The sequence below is a fragment of the Patella vulgata genome, chromosome 2 (genome assembly GCF_932274485.2).
Source record: "Patella vulgata chromosome 2, xgPatVulg1.2, whole genome shotgun sequence".
Classification (NCBI taxonomy): domain Eukaryota; kingdom Metazoa; phylum Mollusca; class Gastropoda; family Patellidae; genus Patella; species Patella vulgata.
Genome location: NC_065880.2, coordinates 49,256,228 through 49,279,835, shown reverse-complemented (window position 1 = coordinate 49,279,835; position 23,608 = coordinate 49,256,228). Strand labels below are relative to the sequence as shown.

The 23,608-nt window shown below is 33.5% G+C and overlaps 1 protein-coding gene across 1 annotated transcript in view; it reads right to left on the bottom strand.

The window, feature by feature from the left end:
* Positions 1-23,183, bottom strand: part of LOC126811587 (protein MMS22-like) — a 32,479-nt gene extending 9,296 nt beyond the window's left edge. Inside the window, exons 1-25 of the mRNA XM_050537285.1 lie at positions 23,098-23,183; positions 21,515-21,683; positions 18,558-18,675; positions 17,908-18,036; positions 17,564-17,619; positions 13,372-13,447; positions 12,878-13,019; positions 11,896-11,989; positions 11,333-11,457; positions 11,106-11,219; positions 10,707-10,785; positions 9,911-10,032; positions 9,402-9,461; positions 8,817-8,936; positions 8,038-8,090; positions 7,723-7,776; positions 7,222-7,329; positions 6,937-7,048; positions 6,454-6,626; positions 5,785-5,915; positions 4,334-4,424; positions 3,502-3,572; positions 2,735-2,855; positions 2,288-2,365; positions 572-724 (exon numbers count right to left, since the gene is read on the bottom strand). Coding sequence (XP_050393242.1) covers positions 572-724; positions 2,288-2,365; positions 2,735-2,855; positions 3,502-3,572; positions 4,334-4,424; positions 5,785-5,915; positions 6,454-6,626; positions 6,937-7,048; positions 7,222-7,329; positions 7,723-7,776; positions 8,038-8,090; positions 8,817-8,936; positions 9,402-9,461; positions 9,911-10,032; positions 10,707-10,785; positions 11,106-11,219; positions 11,333-11,457; positions 11,896-11,989; positions 12,878-13,019; positions 13,372-13,447; positions 17,564-17,619; positions 17,908-18,036; positions 18,558-18,675; positions 21,515-21,623 — 2,489 coding nt within the window. The 5' untranslated portion in view covers positions 21,624-21,683; positions 23,098-23,183. The remainder of the gene's footprint in view (positions 1-571; positions 725-2,287; positions 2,366-2,734; positions 2,856-3,501; positions 3,573-4,333; positions 4,425-5,784; positions 5,916-6,453; positions 6,627-6,936; positions 7,049-7,221; positions 7,330-7,722; positions 7,777-8,037; positions 8,091-8,816; positions 8,937-9,401; positions 9,462-9,910; positions 10,033-10,706; positions 10,786-11,105; positions 11,220-11,332; positions 11,458-11,895; positions 11,990-12,877; positions 13,020-13,371; positions 13,448-17,563; positions 17,620-17,907; positions 18,037-18,557; positions 18,676-21,514; positions 21,684-23,097) is intronic.
* Between the last annotated feature and the right edge of the window lie 425 nt (positions 23,184-23,608).

Sequence of the window (23,608 nt, the reverse complement as noted above, 5' to 3'; positions counted from 1 at the left end):
GAAGACGATCGCTGATCTGATTTGCTGTGATGACACGATTTCTGGGCTTGAGTTGTCGCCCTTGGTCGACCTGAGCGTGGTCTGTCCTGTACAGATTGTGTATCACGGTATCTGGACCATAGCCTGCTTATGACAGACTGAGAAACATTCATCGTCCGCGCCACAACCGCCTGTGTTTTGCCGATCTGTAGCATGCCAAGGGCACGTAACCTTTCATTTTGGGTAAGCCGACGCATATCAAAATTTGTTTACTGGTAACTAAAACAATTAAACTGATGTTTCCACCCTGGAATTCAATGCCATAATGACTGTAACATTCAAAGTCAGAGTCGTGCAAATCTTGGGTTGGACCCCCATGATGATCCCAAGCATCACCTGCATTCCATGCGGTAGCTATTGGTGCGTTTGGGCGTCACATGTAACTGGAAATGTTTCTTCTGTTAGGTTCTATAGTGACTTTTTTCGTAGTCATTTGCATATTTTAGTATTATGCCCCCAAAATCAAATATCCCCTACTTTTTTTGAATAGTATAGTATGTAGTTGATGTATATATATATATATATACTGTACCTGTTAATAGTATGTAGCTCTGTTGATGATGGAGATGTTAATAAAACACATCTAAACCAGGCTTGTATTAATGTTGATTGTTGACAAACAGATAAAATACATTCTATAGCTCCAGTCTCTGTTAATACTTGAGATAAATAACGACAACTAATGCTATAAAAAATAAACATGTAAATATTGAAACAGAACAAACAAGATGTCTGATTAAAAAGTATTTTGATTTTAAACTAGATTTCATGAATTCAGAAATTGCTCACCTCATTAGTAAGGAAAGCGGCAGGCTCAACACAATTCAATTATTATTTGGGACCAATTATTCTGTTTACAATGGTGGTTTTATTTTACACTCAAAGCCATTAAAAACGCAATGCCAAATTCAAAGTTTATTTACAGCATGGACTTGCACAGATGTCTCACTAAATGCTGTGGGATTGTTTGCCAATGATTTTGGAGTGCCTGTGCCAACTCTGCAACAGTTTGTGGTGGCACGGCTTGAGTTCGAACCCGTCATCCAAGTTCATCCCAAAGGTGTTCGATCAGGTTCATGTCGGGAGACATAGCGGGCCAATCCATAACACGGACATGATGATTGTTCAGAAAGTCTCTTGTCAACCTGGCAGTGTGGGGTCGGGCGTTGTCATGCTGGAAAACCATCTGTCGACGGACGCCATGTTGAGCCAGCAATGGAAGCAACACCGGACGAAGGATGGCGGCAACATAATATTGAGAGTTGAGATTGCCTTGGACCACCACCAACTGGGACCGGAAGTTGATGTTGTTAGCTGCCCAAACTATGACGCCACCTCCCTCGAAACGATCCCTTTCCAGCACGCAGTTACGAGCAAAGAATTCACGTCGACGTCGGTAGATACAGTGACGTTCATCAGGAAAACTGAGGTTGAATCAGGATTCATCCGAGAAGATGACATTTAGCCATGGTGTGTTGTGCACATACCCCTGATTTGCGGCCTATTGCTGTCTGGCAGTAGCAGTAGCTGACTGGAACCTGTTGCGCAGATGCTGTAGTCGGATGTGGCGATCTTGAGCAGCGGTTGGTACAGGTGGCGCTCCAGGTCAGGGTCAATTGGCAACTCTTCCAGTCTAAGGCGAGCAATGGTCGATCGGTGGACATTTAAGTGTCTGGCGACGGCTACCTGTGAAGCCCCCTGATCCAGCATGCCAATAGCTCTGTTCCTGTTTTCTTGTGTAAGGTGTGGCATTTTTCCGAAGTGATGAATATTGAAATTTTGATTGTATTTAAAGGGCCAGAGTGCAGGGAATGCACCTGCAAAACGTGTGACATGAGACTGTTTAAAATTGTGAAAAAAGACAAGTGTTGCGTTTGCATGAACAAAGTTCATTCCCGAGAACTGATAGTGGGTTCAAACCCAGAACTCCACACAAAGAGACCCATCACAAGTTTCACCTATGTGCCATAAGATCGGTAAGCCCAAGAAAACGTTAACCAGAAATATTTCACGAATTAGGCATTGCGTTTTTAATGGCTTTGAGTGTATAATTCAATTTTGACTGTAAGCATCAACATGAATGAAATGGGGTTTAGCGTGTTCTGCCCCGATTGGGCTAATGAAGACGGCAGCATCAACATTGGTTATATACTAACATTTGTTTAATGTGGGAGAAGCGAATGTCAGTAAGCCAATAAGAAATTCAATGCACCATTTAAATTTACCAAAGACAACATTATTTACTCACCTGACATGTACATTCTCTGACAAACCAAAATATTCAACATGGCTGACAAATTTATCTTTCACTATCACAGATGGTGGACTGAAACCAAATAGGTACAGAAAATATATCATTGCAATTTCTTAACACAATAAAATACTATTCCGAAAGCATTTCCTGCGAAACAGCTATGAAAGTTGCTTAATTTACAAGTAAAGTTAGTGAACAATTAATATATCATCAAATACATTCATATAATAATAGTAATTGATTGTTGTCTATAGCCCACAAAAGTCATTTCTATTCTTTACAGAAAGATCATTAGTAAAAAGATGAGTTTTCAACGCCTCAAAACCGATGTGTCTTGAAAGACCATTCCTGATGTTTGCACCATGACCTCCTGAATGTTTCCAATAGAGTAAATTATATAATATTAATTGTTTATAATGGTGAAAACTATAGATACATTACATTTGTTTAGATAGAAGAGTGAAGGAAGCAGCTAAATCAGCTAATACGGGAGGTGGTGTCTGGGTACATGCATGCTCCTTTATAAATGGATAAACTGTTTGCCATAAATACAGTCCTAATACTGAAATATATTTAAACACAAGTTTGTTAGATGTCCATCCACTTGATATATAGAGCAATTAACTGATTTGGTTACTGGATTGCAGATAACTTATAGAGGTCCTTAGCATCATGTTATATCCACAGTCTAAACACTTACCTATATCCTAAATAATCATTACCCAGTATGTAAAAATCTATCGATACTTTAAAGACCTTGATTGGCAATATATTTCTTTATTAGTTTGAACAATAATCTATACTGACATGCTAGCTAGTCTGAAAATAAGGCACATGTCACAGACAACATCAGAACAATTTAGGCTTTGTCAGACACAGATCCTTTGTTGCCTGTTATTTTGTCTGGTACAGATTTGTTGTCTCTGTGTTATTATTGATATTTTTAAGACATGCCCTGTATAAGTTAAAAAGGTACATCTCAACAACAGTGCTTGACATTTTGTCAGGTACAACTAAATTAGTGACTTATAGATAATGTTTGAAAGAATCAATTATCAAGATTGGTCATGGGCTATGACCAGTATCGGTAAATCGAAGTTTCCAGGCAAGACCCATTTTTTCTGTGACCTTCTCAACAATAATCTGACAATGCAAACAATTATTTCTTCTTAGTACATTAAGATAGGCTGAATATGGTGTTCAAATACCTTCATGCTGTGGATTTACTCTCCATTTTTGTAAAGAAGTCTCAATTTCCTGACTTGATGATATAATAGCTCTATAACAAAATTAATATACATATGATACATGACTATCAGTATTCTCTAATCATATTTTATTACTGAATCCTCCCTTGGCAGTTGGAATTCGATATAAGAGTAGGCGATAGTGCCGCTGCCCGGGCAAAATTTCCCTCATAGTATACTGCATGGCGTATGCCCGTCTTCATTAGCCCAGTATAGGAGCAGAACAGTAGGACGTTAAACCCCATTTCATTTCATTTCATTTCATTACTGAATCCTTAGCTGTTAAAGGACAATATTGGTGTCAGTCGTTATCACATATGTGATAGAGCTGGTTAAATACGTTCCAAATATAATTTTACATAGGGGTTATTGCTACATTAGATGTGTAATTAATATTTCAAAAAATGGAAGTGACGAAAGCAAAATGAAAACACAAAAACAGAAACAGTATGTACATTCCTTTGTTTTTATTCATTCTACACTTTATAAAAACTTTTGTTTTGAATTTCAAAGATAACTCATGTTTTCCGTTTGTTTTAACCACTTCTATCACATATGTGATAATGACTGACACCAAGCTTATGGGAGCTTATTTGAAGTTTTATCTGGTAGAAGTTAGATCAGCAAATGTTGGATTATGAGAGGGTGGTAGCTTATTATAATTCCAGGAAAAGTGGGTGTTCATATTACCTATACCTTAAATACAGCATGTCATTCAGGCTTCTCTGATATCTATACATATTCTACATGATAACTACCTAGATTTAAACTATAAGTCTGATAAAGAATTTACCTCAATCTAGTAATAATACTTATAAATACACTAATACAATGTCTTAATTCACTTTCTCCTAGTATTCTCCATACACTGCTTAATCCGTTACCTACAAATATACAGTTTTAAAAATATGTTCTGATTGACCGTCGACAAATGGAATCTATTGATCATTAACCATAGCATTGCCATTCAATAAATTTATGTCCACCTGTAATGTTTGAAATGGAGGCAAAACTTTTTAAAGATTATTTCTTAGAATCAGGTGAATAATCTCGTTAAGATGTTTTTAAAAATCTTAACTAGTCTTGTCTGTTGGGCATTTACAAAGTTTCAGAGACAGGGGCAATAACTATACAAAAGACAAAACCCAACTCTTGAATTCGGATAGGGTTCGTCTTTATGCCGAGCCAAACAATCCTAGCAAGTTTGCAAAAGAATCTCAAAAACTCTTACCTAGAAATTATTAATGGACAGAAAGGGCATGATCATTGATTGAAGCAACTAAGCATGTGAGGGGTATAAAGACACCCTTCTCTAACATGATTTTCTTTTGATTAATTCAAATACAGTAAACCTCGCATTAGTCGGATTCTTATAAGTCGGATCTTTCTCAACTCGGATAAAATCGTTTGGACCCTTTGATCGGATTTCCTAAGTCGGATCTTCGCTCAACTCGGATCAAAATGTTCGGTCTATTTGATTTAATTCCGGCTTTTTTTCTCTTCGCCTACATCGGATCGGCAGTATTTTCACAACCGGCTGTTAAAAATACGTCCCCCTCCTCCAAACGCCATTGAAATACAAATACAGGGCAACGCATAAATTTACACAACTCGGCCATATAAGACAAAAAGAAATTGGAATTTTTGAAAAAATCGGATTGTAATTGGGCTAGGCAAATCAATAATTGACCGAAGTTTCTCAGCTTTTGGTAGATTGTAATTTTCCCCCACCTCAGCTTACCTAAATTTCATTTCGTCTTATATGGCCAAGCCATGTAAATCCGTGCGCCACCTAGACCTCAATAGCGTCCGCCAAAGCCAATGGGGACGCATTTTTAACAGCATGTTGTGTTGCACATACTGACTCTAGCGAGGTAAGCAAGGTCTTCTTTTCTCACTAAAATGTTCCTTAACATTGTTCAGGTGTTCACAGAGACTGACACACGACCGTTTAGCAGTATTACTGGGAACCGATTTTAATTTCGACAAGGATTCAATAGGACGGTTCCTGAACGTACAGGGCAATAAAGAGACCTACGTTCAGAGCTGAACTAGGTCTTTGGCTAACTCGGATCTTTGCTTAACTTGGATAAAATTGGTCAGTCCACTTAGATCCGACTTATGCGAAGTTTACTGTATATCTAGCACATCTATCATATAACAAAACTTGTATTCATAACATCTATTAAATACTTCTATAATATAAACATTCTATAGAAGCATCAATAATATGAAATATCTAACCTAATAATTTATGCTCTGAGCAAGTTAATGTTGGACTAGATTCTAGTATATCTTGTACACTATCTATATATAAACAGAACAGCTTCCATATACCATGATGTTTATGAGGATCTCCAACATCCTCCATTTCTCTGCAAAATTAAATATGGAAAATCAGATAATATAAACACCTGGGAAAAGAATTGTCAACCATAAAGGGAAATGTGTATTAAATATCAAACATTATTTTCCTAAATATATATCCTTTAATACAGCATTGCCCTAAAACTCATACAAATATCAAATATACAGTATTTTCATAAACCTTACACACATATATATTAAAAAAAAAAACATTTTCTTAAACACAGATATATATTAAACATTTTCCTAAACTGATACAAACATATTGAATATATATTATTTTCGTAAACCTTACACTTAATATATAATATATATCATACAGTATTTTCCTAAAACTATATATGTAAATATCAAAGAGTATTTTCCTAAAAATCATACAAATGTAGGCGAGTTACTGGCACTAAAAAAAACATGCTGCTAGTTGGTTGTATTCATTCAATTTTTTTTGCACTACAGGAAACAGTCCCATCTTGTCTATGACAAAATTACTCCATATTGTGGTCTAAATGTTTACATGAATATATTAATAAATATAGCCTATGGTACCTGCATAGTATATTAAAATAATCAACCAGTTTTTCTGAAATAAAGGTGGTATCCATTCTATTTTCTATATAGATATGTATTAAAGCCAAACTTCCTCTTAACACTACAGCTCTTTTAGCTAGATTTAGATTAGTAAAATCTAACATATTGTAGAAATCTATCAATTTACCAGCCTGTAATAGAAATTATTACAATCTTATCTTAAGGTAAATAATACATTTTTAACATTGGTTACAATTTCAATATATTTTTTTATTACTCAAAATGGAAACAAGTCAAATAGAAGACAAATAAAGCCAGAAAAGAAAGGGTATGGCCACTCAATCCTCCTCAAACATTTCATCAACCGAGCCCAGCTTTATCGTAAAAATAAGTATTGACTTAAAACTGAAGATTGTCTTGTTAAGAAGACATCTTTAGTTAGCTTTCTGCGTCTAAATTTCTGTTTTCTGACATATCACACACATATCTACAACTACCTACCACATCTTCTAATTCTACTGTAACAGCTAATGTTAGAAATAAAGTCGTAAAATTCTCTAATCCTACTTCAGATAATTCTTGAAGACGACGTTGATGAAATTTAGAATAAAATCTGAAAGAATATATTTATATCTAATGTCAGTCGATTAAAATCTATATTTAGCTATATTATCTAAACAAAAGATTTTAATTAATTCACAGAAATTTTAACTTTAAAGTTTTATCTGATTTTACCTGCTTTTTATTTCACAGAAATTAAAACTTTAAAACCTTAACTGATTTTACCTTCCCTTCATTTGTCGCCATTCCTGCATAGAGCCCGCTTGAACAAATCTAGACAGATTATAAGAGAGAATTCTCAGAAAGAGACCAAAACTTGTATCCTGCTCAACTCTGAAATCATAAAATATCCAATGGCAATATGTGTCAACTCTATTTTAATTGAAGATAACAAATATGTAAGTAATAAGTATGTGTATATATTTAAGCATATTTTTGTACCCTAAAAATATATAAAATTGGGTAGAATTTTTCTGCACCAACTGGTCTAATGAAGAGAGGAATACTCTATGAAGTGTGTGCCATGAGGGAATTTTGCCCAGACAGTGGCATTTCCACCCACTCTTCATTAAAGTCTAACTACCTAACAAAGAGATCGAAGTGGCACCTGATCCTGATTGCTAAGCCAGCGCCTTATTTACTAAGTCACTTTGGCTCCATACTACAGATAAGTGATACAAATCAGATATAAAAATATTTTCCAAGAGAGTAACAAATAATACTAACACATCTTGGTGGTTACTTTTACGACATTTTTCTAGTAGTGACAGTGGTGTTAAACTGGAAAAAAAAATCAACAAACGTCTCTTAAGTTTCTGAACTTTGTGTGTCTAATCTCAGTTTGTTGATGTCTGCAGCATGAATTTTTATCTGTATTATGGAGTATAATCAACAGATATTGTTAAATAAAAATTCATTTGATACATTAGAATTGTCAGATTGAAGCTAATCAAATTGTAATTAACTTGCAACTATTAAATTGTATGACAGAATGGTGGCTTTAAATATCTATACCTAACAGTAGCTAGTAAATATCTATACCTGACAGTAGCTAAAGCTCTTACACCTGATGCTGGTAACATAAAATTACAATTCTGTAAATATAGAGGTAAATAAATTACATAGATGTATCATGTTTTACACAAAATATAGGTTAATATGTTACTATCTACAATATTGAATAACATTTCTTAAAACTACATGAGTTACCTCAGAAATGAATTTTTTTTATGCACATAACTTTAGGTCTTACCATTTTTTAAAATGAATTTCTTAAGACTAATAATCATTAAAGATACATTATGGGAGATTAGATAAAGAGCTGGCAGTTCTCACTATAATAGTTAAAAACTAGATAATGTAAAGGGAATTTGCTGAAAATTTCAGTCAAATTGATCCACTCTGAAACAAGATTTTAGCAATTGAATTTTTGGCCTAGTCTCGATCATCATTACTAAAGTCAGTACGATAAAAAACAGTCCCGATTATAAATTTCATGATTAAATCATAAATGAAAGTTGAGCAGCAAATCAGATCCTAATCCAGTAAATACCGCACGCCAGCGTTGACATCAAGAGTTGATTATGGTCTGGATAAGTTAATTAATGTCTAATTAATAATTTAGATAACATTTTAGACCTAAAGAAAGACCTGCAATAGGCAGATTTAGCTCTTACATAATGTATGTTTAAACAAAAATAATTATCAGAACTAGAATTGGCTGTCTGATATTAAACAAAGCTTGATATGAGCTTAATGTTTTATAAATATTGTGGTTATAATATGTTTTATAATACATATAGTAGTATATATATACATACCAGTCTTCTAAAGAAATAATCCCATAATATAACAATTAGACTGGTTGTTGGTTCCCATATCTGACAGACGGACAAACACAGACGCAGTTGATATCTTAAATCAATTTCTGACAAATTTTCCTATAAATTGATAAATCAGTCATTATCCTAACTGGTAGCATGTAACACACATGTATCAATGGCTGTCACTTCCGGAGCCAACACACACGATAGTAAATAGTGATGATTTGCACAAAAAAAACCTTTAAATCTGGGGGCCATGGTAGTATAGGGGTCAGGAAACTTGACTTTTGACCAGAATGTCAAAGAACCTTGAGAGATCTTCAAACCTTGCCATTAATTACTTGTTAGGGGTTGTGAATACAAGGCTGAAAAAGGAAGGGTGCCTAGTTGTTCAGATGGAACGAAAACGGAGCTCCACCCAAGTACACATTGGAGCACATCATGTAAAAATGCTACTCTCCAGGCAAAATTCTTTTTCCAAGCAATGCATACAATTTGTTTGTCCCAAAATGACCAAAGTTTTGTGTTGATGAGACATTTAATAACCTTCCAGTCCATTTATTATGTTATTGAATTAATTACCTGAGTTAAGGTCCGTTTTAATATACTCTCTATCATATAATAGTTGTTATCATTCTTCTCCTAAAAACACAAACATATCAATATTCATTAAATCCATCTCAAACCCAATTCGAAATTTAAAGCCTGCAGTTTCACAGCTTAATCCACAGTAAAATATATTTAAATTGATTATTTAACATTTACAAAATCAAATTATCAAAGGCAGATGATCTCCCAGCTTTGATGCAGTCAGATTAAAAGGAGGTATCAAAGATATATTGAGAATGTCTTGACCATATCCTGCTATACTGAATGTTTACAAATTTTGAATTCATCATATGTCTTTGTGAATACTAAATGGAGCTGAACTATTTTTGAGCTGATATTTGTTTTAGAGATCCAACTATCACAATATTGTAGTTTGCAAGGGATTAACAATCTCTCAAATGAAAATCAGAATGAGTGTTACACATTAACAAAATCTGAATAAATGATAAAACCAGAAAAGTTATTATGGAAACTATACTTACAACTTTTTTTATATTGCCAGATACATCTACAGAAAACAGTCTAGCGACATTCACTGTCAACCACAAATTGAAATTGAGGCCGTTTTTAGGTTTTTCAATGGCATGATAAAATAGTGTACTGTCTAAAATAAAATATTTAATATAGAACTACATAAACGCTTCAAATCCAAAGTTTTTCTTTCTCAATTACTTGGCATAAGACATTTTTACACTGGAACAAATATGATGACTGATTAGTCAATAATCATAAACATTCTCATATAATTGCCGATTCACCCCATTTCTACCATATTACAATTTACTCTTTGATGATAGATTTAGTTGTTTGTGTGTGTGTATGTGTGTGTGGGTGAGTGGGTAGGGGGGACAGATTATTCTGCCTAATAAAGAATTAATTTTAATTGAGCCTTACAACTTGCTTGACATTCAAAAGTATTATACAGAACAAAGTAATCATTATTGATATATGAAGTGCAATGGTGTTTAACATCCTACTTTTCTGCACCGACTAGGATAATGAAGATGGGCCATACAGCCTACTCTTATTTTAAATTCCAACTGTCAAGGACTCCTTTACGTGCACGCCAATAAGTACACAGGACCTCTGTTTTCCTTCCATCCAAATGATTAGATGCTGTCCTGGCCCAGTCCCATGTTCTGCAACACTCAGAACTTTATCGGTTAACACAAGGATTGAACCCCAGACCTCTTGGTTAGTGAGTCAGCGTCTTACTCAGTGAACCACTAAGGATACCTTATTGATATACATGTTACAAAATTCTGTAAAATGCACTACCTATTTCCATATCTTCTTCTGTATTAACTGATTGATCTTCTATATTCTGTAATATTCTATGTAATCTCACCATCAAGGACTAAGGATCAAAATTATCCAAAAGTATTAAAAGACAAAATAAAATAAAAAAAGATACCAGCTAAAACTGTTCAAATTTAGAATTAAATAAAGAAACATGTGTTAAATAGTTTTATCACTTTCACCAACAAAATAAATTCAATTAATTTAGAACCACACATTAAACCCAACGTTTGATATGTCAAAGAACTATACAACGATCTGGATATTATGGATTGAGTCTATTAAACTTCTTGAAAAGCACTAAAAAGTTCAGGCATTTATAAATTGATAGTTGAAATATCCATATCTCAGTAATCATAATGTTAAATGTTTAGTTACCTCACCATTTTTCTTATTGTGCATATATTGCACAGTATGTATTATCATTACCCATAATTCAACACAACATGTACAAGTAAATACACTGACATCATTAGAACGACTTTCACACATCTAAAATTACAAGGTTTCATATTTATAATTCATTAAAATGTTGCTGTCTAGATTTTACAGTTAATTTTCGCTATATTGAACTATATTGAAATGTAAAATTATATATTCCCCACCTTGTCTTTTCTATAAACAGCTAGATTAACTAGATCAGATAATATAATATGTATAAGTTGATCTAATAATGTCATATTATTATCATTGTCTTCTACTGGTATTATATGTAGTTTTGTGTTATAATCTGAAATACAGAAGTAAGAGAAGCTAATATTTTGTTCTGATCTTCAAAAATATGGGTACATAATGGTGTATTAATATATATGATGCTTAATACAATGGCCAGTGCCAAGGGCTTTAAGCATCCATCACTTAAGTGTATGTGTGCATTGTAACTTCATGAGAATACATTTATATATAAATTTACCCAATCAAGGTCGAGCCACATTGTTAGAACAAATCTGATCAAGTAATTAAGGAGAAGAAGCTGAAAGGGCCTAAATTTTCCCAAACATTACAAAATAGCCCAAATTCAACAGGCCATTTCTACTTAATTTACTATTCTATATAATTATCATTAAGGACTAAATTCTGTTATGATGAGAAAATAAAAGACCATAATTAGAAATTATTTTCTTAGTTTTTCAGATCTGAAAAAAGTTGATAATTAATTCCAAATTACCTGGATTTTGTAGTTCTATAGTATAGATTATTTCTATTAAAGACCAATATACATCTAGATAAACATGATACTGATGAGTTAACGGGTAGCTAGACTGACAATAGAAATTACAAGGCATTTATAACAAATATGTAAGTTTACAATCACACATTAATAATTTAATGAAAATTAAATTGGCAAAAAAAAACCATTATAAACTAATAAAATAATCTTTTTATCTTCAAAGACTTCTTCAATGATATAAGTGAATAAATTTTAAAATTATGTTTTTGACTTGAATAAATTGTAGCTGTTCATCTTCAATAGAAGGTTTGATCTCGCTTTAACTACGTACATGTTATCAAGGACTTCACATAATACCCTGCATATTGAGGCACTCATTTTGACTGGTTACAAGCCGAGCTTGTGAGCCTATCAGATTCCTCGATCGTGCGAATGCCAAGTCTCGCGCTTTCAAGCTAAAATGTCTACATGTGATTATCGAGTTGCAAAGTTCTCGGTTCGTTCAATGTCAAGGTTTCCATGGAGGTCGCTATGTGACAACCTCTGATTGGATGCTACTGTTCATGTGTCTGTAGATAACGTAGCAATAAGTTCGGGAATTGTGAAGTAATCTAGCAACATCCAGATGTTGTAAAACTCGCAGTCGTTGCTTCAAGAACTTGGAAGCTGTCTAGCTGAAAGTTATTTATTGTAACTTGTTAATGTTAATACCATTCATGTAACTTCACAGAAGTTGGGTTTTTTTGAATAAAGATTATTATTATCATTAATAAAAAATAGAAGTATTGTCTGCATAAATTTGTCACAGAGCCAATGTTCAGATTAACTGTTTATTTCAAAATCAAATCTTAACCAAATTCCACTTAATATATCTTAATTATATATATGTATGGTCCCATCACTAATTTAAACAGCAATTCAAATACATAAAAGACATCAATATAAAAGACTTTTCAGATAATTAAAACTATTATAATACCATAAATCCTGATTCTGCCATGCTTAATACCAAACTGACTTGAAGATCTGATATTCTACCAACATATAATAACAACCCATGTAGATTAACAACAATATTATCTAATAATTCATGTTTCTGTTTAATATCTACAGGTAACCATCTAAAAATAAAAAATAATCACATCATTTAAAATAAAGAAGAGATGATTCTAATTCAGAAGCAAAATTATTATGATAATTTAAAAAAAGTTACATTTATTTACTTGTTGATATGCCTGTATCATTTATCTATACACTGTAGTACACAGGTTCTAGGTTTTCTGTGCAATGTAAAACACAGAATCTAGGTTTCTGTGCACTTTACTACACAGATTCTAGGTTTTCTGCACACTGCAGTACACAGATTCAAGGTTTTCTGTGCACTGTGACTGTAGTACATATAGCTTCTAGGATTTTTGTGAATTATGCACACAGGATCTAAGTTTATTGTATTTCAGTTTTTTTTTTTTTTACCTTCCAACAAACATAACAACATATTCAAGAAAAAGTTTTAGATTCTTTCTGTCTTCAAAGAACTGTATATTCTTTCCTGTAACAAATGAAATAAGTCATATATCTTTCTAAAATTTATATGGTTCATAATAATTTCTCTTCTTTTTATACGCCCACATTTTCATGTGGACGTATTTTGTCGTCGCCCCTGTCTGTCCGGACGTCCGTCCACAAATTGTTTGTGGACACTCTACAGGTCACAATTCTTACCCGATTTTGACGAAACTTGAAATATAGGTTTATCTCCAAAAGATCTTGAGTGCTTTCGATACTGGCATGTATCGGATTGAAACTTCATGGATTATGGCCCCTGTTTGTACGAAAAATCACGTTTTTAGCTTGTGGACCCTATAGAGGTCACAATTTTTATCTGATTTTGTTGAAACTTGAAATGTAAGTTTATAACCCAAACATCTCCGTTAATTTCGATATTCGCGCATATCGGACCCTAACTTCCTGAATTATGGCCCCTGATTGTACGAAAAATCACGTTTTTAGCTTGTGGACCCTACAGAGGTCATAATTTTTATCCGATTTAAAAAAACGTATTATTATATCAACGTTACACCCGAGGGATGGCTGAGTTCAAATTTCGTGAAAATCAGCCCAAAATTGACAGACAAGATGGCCGTCGTTCGTTCTCAAATAGCATAAAAATATGGTATATCAAGGTTGTGGACCCTATAGAGGTAATAATTTTTATCTGATTTTGTTGAAACTTAAAAATGTAAGTTTATAACCCAAAGATCTCGGTTCCTTTCGACATTCGCACATATCGGACCGTAACTTCTGAATTATGGCTCCTGATTGTACAAAATATCACGTTTTTAGCTTGTGGACCCTATAGAGGTCATAATTTTTATCCGATTTAAAAAACCGTATTATTATATCACTGTTACACACTAAGGACGGCTGAGTTCGAATTTCATGAAAATCGGCCCAAAATTGACAGACAAAATGCCCGCCGTTCGTTCTTAAATAGCGTAAAAATATGGTATATCAAGGTTGTGGACCCTATAAAGGTCACAATTTTTATCCGATTTTGTTGAAACTTGAAATGTAAGTTTATAACCCAAAGATCTCGGTTCCTGTCGATATTCGCGCATATCAGACTATAATTTGCTGAATTATGGCCCCTGATTGTACGAAAAATCACGTTTTTAACTTGTGGACCCTATAGAGGTCATAATTTTTATCTGATTTTAAAAAACGGTTTAGTATATCACCGTTACACCCTAAGGACGGGTGATTTCGAATTTCTTAAACAATTATAGCCCGTGCGGCAGGAATATTTCTTGCCAGTTATACCATTAATAAAGTAGTTATTTTGGTCTAATTTGTATCAGATTTAAAAAACTGTATTATTATATCACTGTTACACCCTAAGGACGGCTGAGTTCGAATTTCATGAAAATCGGCCCAAAACTGACAGACAAAATGGCCGCCCTTCGTTCTCAAATAGCCTAAAAATATGGTATATTAAGGTTGTGGACCCTATAGAGGTCACAATTTTTATCCGATTTTGTTGTAACTTGAAATGTAAGTTTATAACACAAAGATCTCGGTTCCTTTTGATATTTGCACAGATCGAATTGTAATTTCCTGAATTATGGCCCTTGATTGTAGGAAAAATCACTTTCTTCTTAGCTTGTTTTCTATCCATCTCTCGGAAATGTGGGCGTATCCTGCCTGGCAGCCGCTGGTTTTTATAGTGGAAACCACAATTAATCTAATTTGTTTACAAAAATCTTTATTCCATATCAATTTTATTGCTCTTATTTTCCCTATCTATCTGAAATGAGTAATAGCTGACAATGACTATGAATGTGACTTGTGTAAATGAATAATGCCTCCATTAATTTAAGAAATTGTCAGCTATATGTAAAATATGGAAAAAATTAATAGAATAATACCACTATAAGCCCAAATATTGTTGAATCATATTTATTCAGCAATACATATATTTATTTTGAATGTCCATTATCACAAGCTTAAACAGGTAGTATAAACAATTTGGTAACCATCAAACAATATTATATAATATGTATACATTTAATTCTTCTACTAGTTATTTAAAGGGGAAGTCAAAAGTAGATTCTATCGAATAAAACCAGTCAATTTTGTGAGAAAGTCTCTTAAAACATTTCTCCTAGGCTCTGTGTTACTATCTGAAGCTCAGTGTGGGGTTGAACATAAGTCTCTTAATTCCATGTCTATGTTCTTCCTGATGTTAAAGTGTTAAGTGTCGTGATAATCCTGTCACTCATACGTTTTTGGGTTTTTTTTCTAACACTACTTATTCAATAAATATTTACATATTATAAAGTACAATATATAATTATGGGATTTGAAAACAAGCCTGAGCTTATATAAATTCATCTCATACAGTTGAATAACGATATTTTTAAAATGAGTTATGTAAAGCAAATAATATCGAAACTGCTCAATGTTTTAATTTGAAACTTTCACACATGGTACACAGCCTAATTCTATAATGTGTTTTTTACTTAAACAGCATTTGCAAGGCAAGATATGCTCATATCTTTCAAGAGATGGACAGGGAATGAGAAAAGAAAGATAGGTTGCCAGGCAACAAATCATACATCCCCTGCAGCTCAACAAGGGTTATCGCATATTTTTTCTTTTGTCAGTAACGAAAACATTTACAACACATGAAAATCTGATTACGCATAAAAAGTCCATTAAGTAATTATCAGAAATCATTAGAATTTTTTTCGATTGTCTGTCTCCTGACCTTAAATACTGTATATAAATTTCAAAGTGATCAATGGCTATAACTCTGACAGTAATTATCGGAAATCATTGAAAATCAGTAGGATTCTTCGTCTCATGACCTTAAACACAGGGTTCCCGCGGCTTCGTCAAACATTTTTTCAAGGATATTCAAGGATAAATATACGTCAAATTCAAGGATTTCCAAGACATTTTTTAGCCTAAAGTTACAATTTTTCATCTTAAATATAACCAAAACATTACCAACTATCGTTATAATCTCATATTTAAAAGGAATTGAAGACATTTGAAACAAAATTAAGGATCTCAATTGAAAATCAAGGATATTTTCAAGACCTTGAAAATGAAATTTTAAATTTAAGGATATTCAAGGATTTTCAAGGACCGCGGGAACCCTGTAAACAGTGTGTATAAATTTAAGATGTTTCAAAGTGATCAAGGGCCATAACTCTGGCAGTAATTATCGAAAACCATTGAACATCATTAGGTTTCTTCATCTCATGATCTTAAACACTATGTACAAGATTTTTCAGCATAATCAAGGGCCATAACTCTGGCAGTAATTATTGAAAATCATTAGGATTCTTCATCTCATGACCTTAAACACTGTGTATAAATTTTAAGACAATCAGAAATTAACTTGAGCCTCTAGAGCATCCTCAAGATATTTCAAAGTGATCAAGGGTCATAACTCTGGCAGTAATTATCGAAAATTGTTTAAAATCATTAGCTTTCTTCTTCTCATAACTTTAAACATTGTGTATAAAATTAAAGTCATTCGGATATTAACTGTAGCCTCTAGAGCGGCCACAAGATTTTTCAAAGTGATCAAGGGCCAAACTCTGGAAGTAATTATCAGAAATCAGGGGCTATAATCCACATGTCAATAACGAAAGGAACCGAGATCTTTGGGGGATAAACATTTAATTGTATGCGCTGTAGCATGCCTCAGCACATGGAGTACTAGCGCTATATATTGTACATATTGTTATTATTATATTACAAGTTCTGTAAAAATCGCATAAAAATTGTGACCAGTAGAGTGACCACAAAAAAATTGTGGGCGGAAATCCTGTTGGACAGGGACGAGGCCAATATACGTCTACATAAAAATGTGGGCGTATAAAAAATATAATAACCAGGGGTGGAAAATATTGTAAAATAAAGTACTGGTTATTATACAAGACTATATACAAATTTCAACATCCTGAATGTATCCTTAGCAACAGCCATAAACAAAAGATAAGATCGGGTTTTGGTTTTTTTTAATGGTTGGTCAAACAAACAAAGCAGTGCCTAAGTAATGTTGGTGCAACTACACACTATTGACTATTTGTAAGTGATAAGAGCAGTAGGAGAAATACTAGATGTTTAAGCTGTAAGAAAGATGAAATAGTACCTTGTTGTTTAAACATATGACCCATGGTACCACCCAAAATACTGTTTACACATACTCTGCAAGATAAACACTCCATTAAAAAATAATCACGAGAAACAAACTACACAATAAGTCCAACATACAATTTACATTTACTATCTCTTCAAGAATCCGCCCATGACTCCTATGGGTTAAAAATAATAAGTAATGCTTAAGAATCATAATATATGTAGCTAAATGTTTTAACATAGGTCTATTTACAGTTAATTTAAGAATCCTGAAAACTTTTGTCAGGAGTGATCCATGAAGCCACAGTAATCAATCCCAGATCTACATGTGAACTCAAAAAGATTAATAATACATACTTAGCCAACATAAATAACTGCTGTATATTTTCTTGTAAAGCTATTTGTGTTATGAACTGATAACCAAATAGTTCTACAACAGATGTACTCCAAATACTACAACTATTAATCATTTCATCACATAATAATCTGAAAAATACAAATTTCATTTCATGATCTTCAAATGCCAAAGTTTATGTTATATACCCTAGGGTACACACTGGTATGCATGGCTTAGAAGATTTGACAGTTTCATTTTGTTGACAGAAACGCTTTTCCCGCATATCACACATAGTAACAAATAATAAATCACATCTTAGTGTCTCACATGCTTTATAGGAACTGTTCCATGACCATCATGTCCCAAACTATGAAGCAGTACACGGACAAGTTATCAAGTAAAAATATTAGTATTGAGAACACTAGCAGACAACAGACAGATTCAGTTTCCGAGGTTATCTTGTAATACTTCAATTTACAAAAACAAATCCTTTCATAAAACCTCACAATACATGATTCTATATAGCCAGATGGATTTTTGGCATGTTAGATACCAACCATTAACACGTGTATCAAAAAATGTGCACTGAAGACAACAACCTCTTAAGGCATATTAGGGTTACACATTAATACATTTTCATTTCATTTCATATTAATTACTGGCCAATTACCTTGAAAGAACACCAGATTTCAAACAACTATCTGAATGGAAAGCCAATTTTCCTGGGCTGACTTCTCCAGCACAAATAAAACATACTTGTGTTAATTTGTCACCAGTGTAAACTTCATCTAAAAAGATAACAATTGACTCAGTGACAATTAAATAGATGTTTAAGTAATTAGAAACAATGAAAATTAGGCCTAACATCATTATGTTTTAATTGTACTAAAGGTTCTTATAATACTTTGCTTTGGTACAACAATAAATACTACATGTACCTGTCCATTATCAATTCAAGGACAAATAATAATTGTTGCCCTTTCCAATAATAATTGGAGAACAAGTGATTATTTTTTTACCAAAAGCAGTTCAGTCCAGTTTGATGGATCAAATCAAATGAAAGTGATTCCCCACCCCCACCCCGAGTCATATTAGTTCAAACCAAACAGTAATCTATGGTTGAATGGTCTAATGCATGTGCTTTAGGTCATAAGGTCTGTCACAGAGTCAGATGATGTATTTTTGATCCCAAGCTTGCACATGTAACAAGGATTAATGTTGCCTGTGGCTTTTTTCCAGGACCTATAAAATTATCCACAAAAAAATGTACTATATGTTAGTCCCAAAATGACCAATTTTTTTTTTTAGTGGATGTTATACTCAATTACTCTGATTCTTTTCAAAATATGAAAACTTTTGAAAGCTTGACAGTGGACAATAGATAACACAATTTCATTTGGATAATTCAAATAAATCATAGCACATAGATGACACGTCTTGAAACATGAAATGCAAGACTGTGTTACTGTGACCCAATAAGAAGATAATAAGTATCTAAGTAACCTGTCTTTTGTTGGGGTTATCGCTGGGGATTTAAAATACAATGATATGTTTATTCAGTATCATCATTCATCTTACTCTAAATTATAGACATACGAGACTGCCCTAATATTTTCATGTATATACACACACCAATTCTTGGTCTAATATGTTCAAACAAATCCATGTAACAGACCAAAACTATAACCAGCGGCTGGCAGGCAGGATACACCCACATTTTCGAGAGATGGATAGAAAACAAGCTAAAACGAAAGTGATTTTTCCTACAATCAAGGGCCATAATTCAATAAATTACAATTCGATATGCGCAAATATCGAAAGGAACCAAGATCTTTGAGTTATAAACTTACATTTCAAGTTTCAACAAAATCGGATAAAAATTGTGACCTCTATAGGATCCACAACCTTGATATACCATATTTTTACGCTATATGAGAACGAAGGGCGGCCATTTTGTCTGTCAGTTTTGGGCTGATTTTCACGAAATTCAAACTCAGCCGTCCTTAGGGTGTAATGGTTATATATTAACACAGTTTTTTAAATCGGATAAAAATTATGACCTCTATAGGGTCCACAAGCCAAAAAACGCGTTTTTGCGTACAATCAGGGGCCATAATTCAGGAAGTTACGGTCCGATATGCGCGAATATGGAAAGGAACCGAGATCTTTGGGTTATAAACTTACATTTCAAGTTTCAACAAAATCAGATAAAAATTGTGACCTCTATAGGGTCTACAACCTTGATATACCATATTTTTACGCTATTTGAGAACGAACGGCGGCCATTTTGTCTGTCAGTTTTGGGTCGATTTTCACGAAATTCGAACTCAGCCGTCCTTAGGGTTTACCGGTGATATAATATTACAGTTTTTTAAATCGGATAATTATGACCTATATAGGGTCCACAAGCCAAAAAACACGTTTTTGCGTACAATCAGGGGCCATAATTCAGGAAATTACAGTCCGATATGCGCGAATTTCGAAAGGAACCGAGATCTTTGGGTTATAAACTTACATTTCAAGTTTCAACAAAATTGGATAAAAATTGTGACCTCTACAGTGTTCACAAGCCAAAAACATGATTTTTCGTACAATCAGGGGCCATAATCCATGATGTTATGGTCCGATAGATGCCAATATCGAAAGGAACCGAGATCTTAGGGTGATAAACCTATATTCCAAGTTTTATTGAAATCGGATAAAAATTGTGACCTGTAGACTGTTCACAAACAATTGTGGACGGACGGACAGGGGCGACGACAATATACGTTCACATGAAAATGTGGGCGTATAAAAACATTTCCAGTGCAATGTATAGCTCCTTTGGAACAGAATTCAGTTATTCTAAATCTACTACACATACATATAGGTTGTCACTGTCAAGACAATTATTGAACATGCACCCATCATAAGTTAAGTCATTCAGTATAAAGGTTCTCTGGGTCTCTATTTTAAATTTCAAATGTTTCATTAACATTATCTAATCAAATCTTTGAAATAGATGATAGATATATATTATTTCAAAAATAAATGTTAGAATCTGTGACATGTAGAACACAGCCTAACAAATGCAGATAATTTACATAAAACTATATTCAACCTTATAAATCACAGTATTTTGGAATAAATAATCCCAAAGCAATGCCAGAACTAGAGGGGGACGACATGAGAATTTTCAAATATCACAATAACTTTGAAAATGTTGAACAATAAATATTTTGACCAGTTTTGAAATGTTAATGCGAGAATTTCATATTTTCTAAGAAAGTCAAAACATAATTATTTCTATGTCTTTTGCACAATAGGTTGTCAACTTACTATTATACGATCATAGGCATCATTCTTTTACTTATAAATCCTTGACCCCGGAAATAATAACACAATTACTTCCCTTGTTTTTCTATTCCCCCCCTTGGAATAGCTGTCTTCAAACGTTTGAATTTGAAGTTGAAAATTATATTTTTGCCAATTTATCAACTGGCAGTAGTGAATTATAGGATTAGTAGGATTTTTCTTTAACAAGGTAGGACTGTTTATAGATACCATCTATTTTAAGGCTTTATTTTAATACATTTTAAAAATATAACTTAAAAATATGAAATTGCAACTTTAAAACCTTTGAAATACCTTTGCTATTTGAAGATATATTTAATGGTTGTTCTGGTAGAAGCTCCTCAATATATGTCATTGGTGACATAGGTGGTGTCATTGAAAATGTTTCATTTCTGTCAGACATACTGCTGACATCTGCATGTATATGTATCAATCATCAAGCTTACTCACTACCAGTACATACCTATAATATAGAAAAAAAACCTTCTATAACTATTTTGACAAAACAGAGAATCAACAAATGAAATCTTGATCATGTATTACTGGTTTCCAAGAGTTTTGATTTATTCCGGATGACAATATTCAACAGAACCTGCGATTAGTGTTATCAGTATCTCCTTACAACATAGGGCTGACCAGTAACTGATGAAACCATTAAATGTAAAAAATAGCTCTCGTAAAAAGTAATTATCAGAAATTGTTGTATTTGATTATTATCACAATAATCACAACAAAGAACAATTATTGTAGATCATGACTTTTGCTACTACATTCACAAGTTCCTATAAACTGATCAAGGGCAATACTAGCTGCAATATTTGTGAGCCGTGATAATTGTGTTATGCACGGCTACAATTGATAAACTATTCGAGGCTTTGCGCAAGTAAAATTAGGTTCAATTGCAAAATTTTCATCACATATCATCACAGTTTGTATTGGAAATAAGTAATTATGTTACAAATAAGAGTGGAACACTGAAATCTTAATCTTATCTTACCGAACAGTTTTTCTGTGACGTGAGATCACATGCGTGTTCTAATTCTGGTTGGGCGACCATTTTAAAATGAACAAAAATGTCACATCGCAGTCAGGTTTAATCAAATCATATAATTATGTGGAAAGGTTTCACATTTATTTCAATGGGAATTGGTTTATTATAAGTTTAGCTATAGTTAGGGGTCAGTGTAATTGGAAATTAAATTAAGGGACTTATAGGCCAGTAACTTTTGTAGTCAAATGACTACAAAACTTGCTCAAGGCCTTAGAACGATCCACTACTGTGGTTGGAGCAAGACGAAAGACATCAGTAGTACAACCATTTCTAGGGAGGGGAATGCTCACTAGTCTGCATGTTCACTAGTGAGCGGGTTCATTAGTCCACCAATATCTATTATTAGTTGTTAGGGTTCATTAGTCCACTGATATCTATTAATTATTAGGGTTAGGGTTGGGTTAGGGTTAGGTTTTTTTATACCCATATTTATAGTATTTCTTTAGCAGCAGACTAGTGCACCCGCTGACTAGTGAACACCTCTCTCTCGACTACGGCAATATCGGTACATTAACATAGTTACATAGTATAATGAATTGAAATTCGACCCTTGGCTTCAATAATCTGCACAATGCAGATCGGAAGATGACATCTGTTGACACAGAATTAACAAGATTTTACAAGGAGAACATGGGCAATAAGTCTAAAAGCAATTAACCGGAATTGTTGAAATCCCAAAAATAATGTAAAAAAAAAAATAATTATGCAAATTGACAGCAGTCTGCTCGACGTCATGTAGCCCTATATAATATGTTTTTTGCGAATGTAGTGGCATTCGGTTTGGATTAAACATAGAATTTATTAGATTACTTCATAACTAACTTACAAAATTTGTTTTACTAAAAACATAAATTTTAACGTCAGCTTTTCATTATTGAAGATTCGCGCCACAACGGAATCCACTATTATCTCCGATAATTTTGATTTCAGGAGAAAAGAACAACCAAGTTTAAATAACTCTGCCACGTATGGATACAGACCACAATTCCCGGTTTCGCCGTCAACGATGTCCGACACTCTCCCTGGCCTTGTTAAGAGTGTATCCGCGAGAAGACCATGCAAAAGTCGCAAAAAGTGCTAAGATGGGGGGTCGGAAGTTTTTGATCAAACTTATGGTATGACACCCCCTAGGGGCAAGAGGTAACATGCTGAAGTGGTTACAGTCTGATGTCGCTCTAAAGGACTGTACAGGAATTATTCATTTTATGGGTAAAATTGCGGTTTTCACATGTGTATTTATCACCTTTTTAAGCACAGACTGCATTCTATGGTGGAATAGCAACCTTCTAATTTTGACCCTGTCTGATAAAGCGGGTGGTCAACTTCTACCCCAGCAC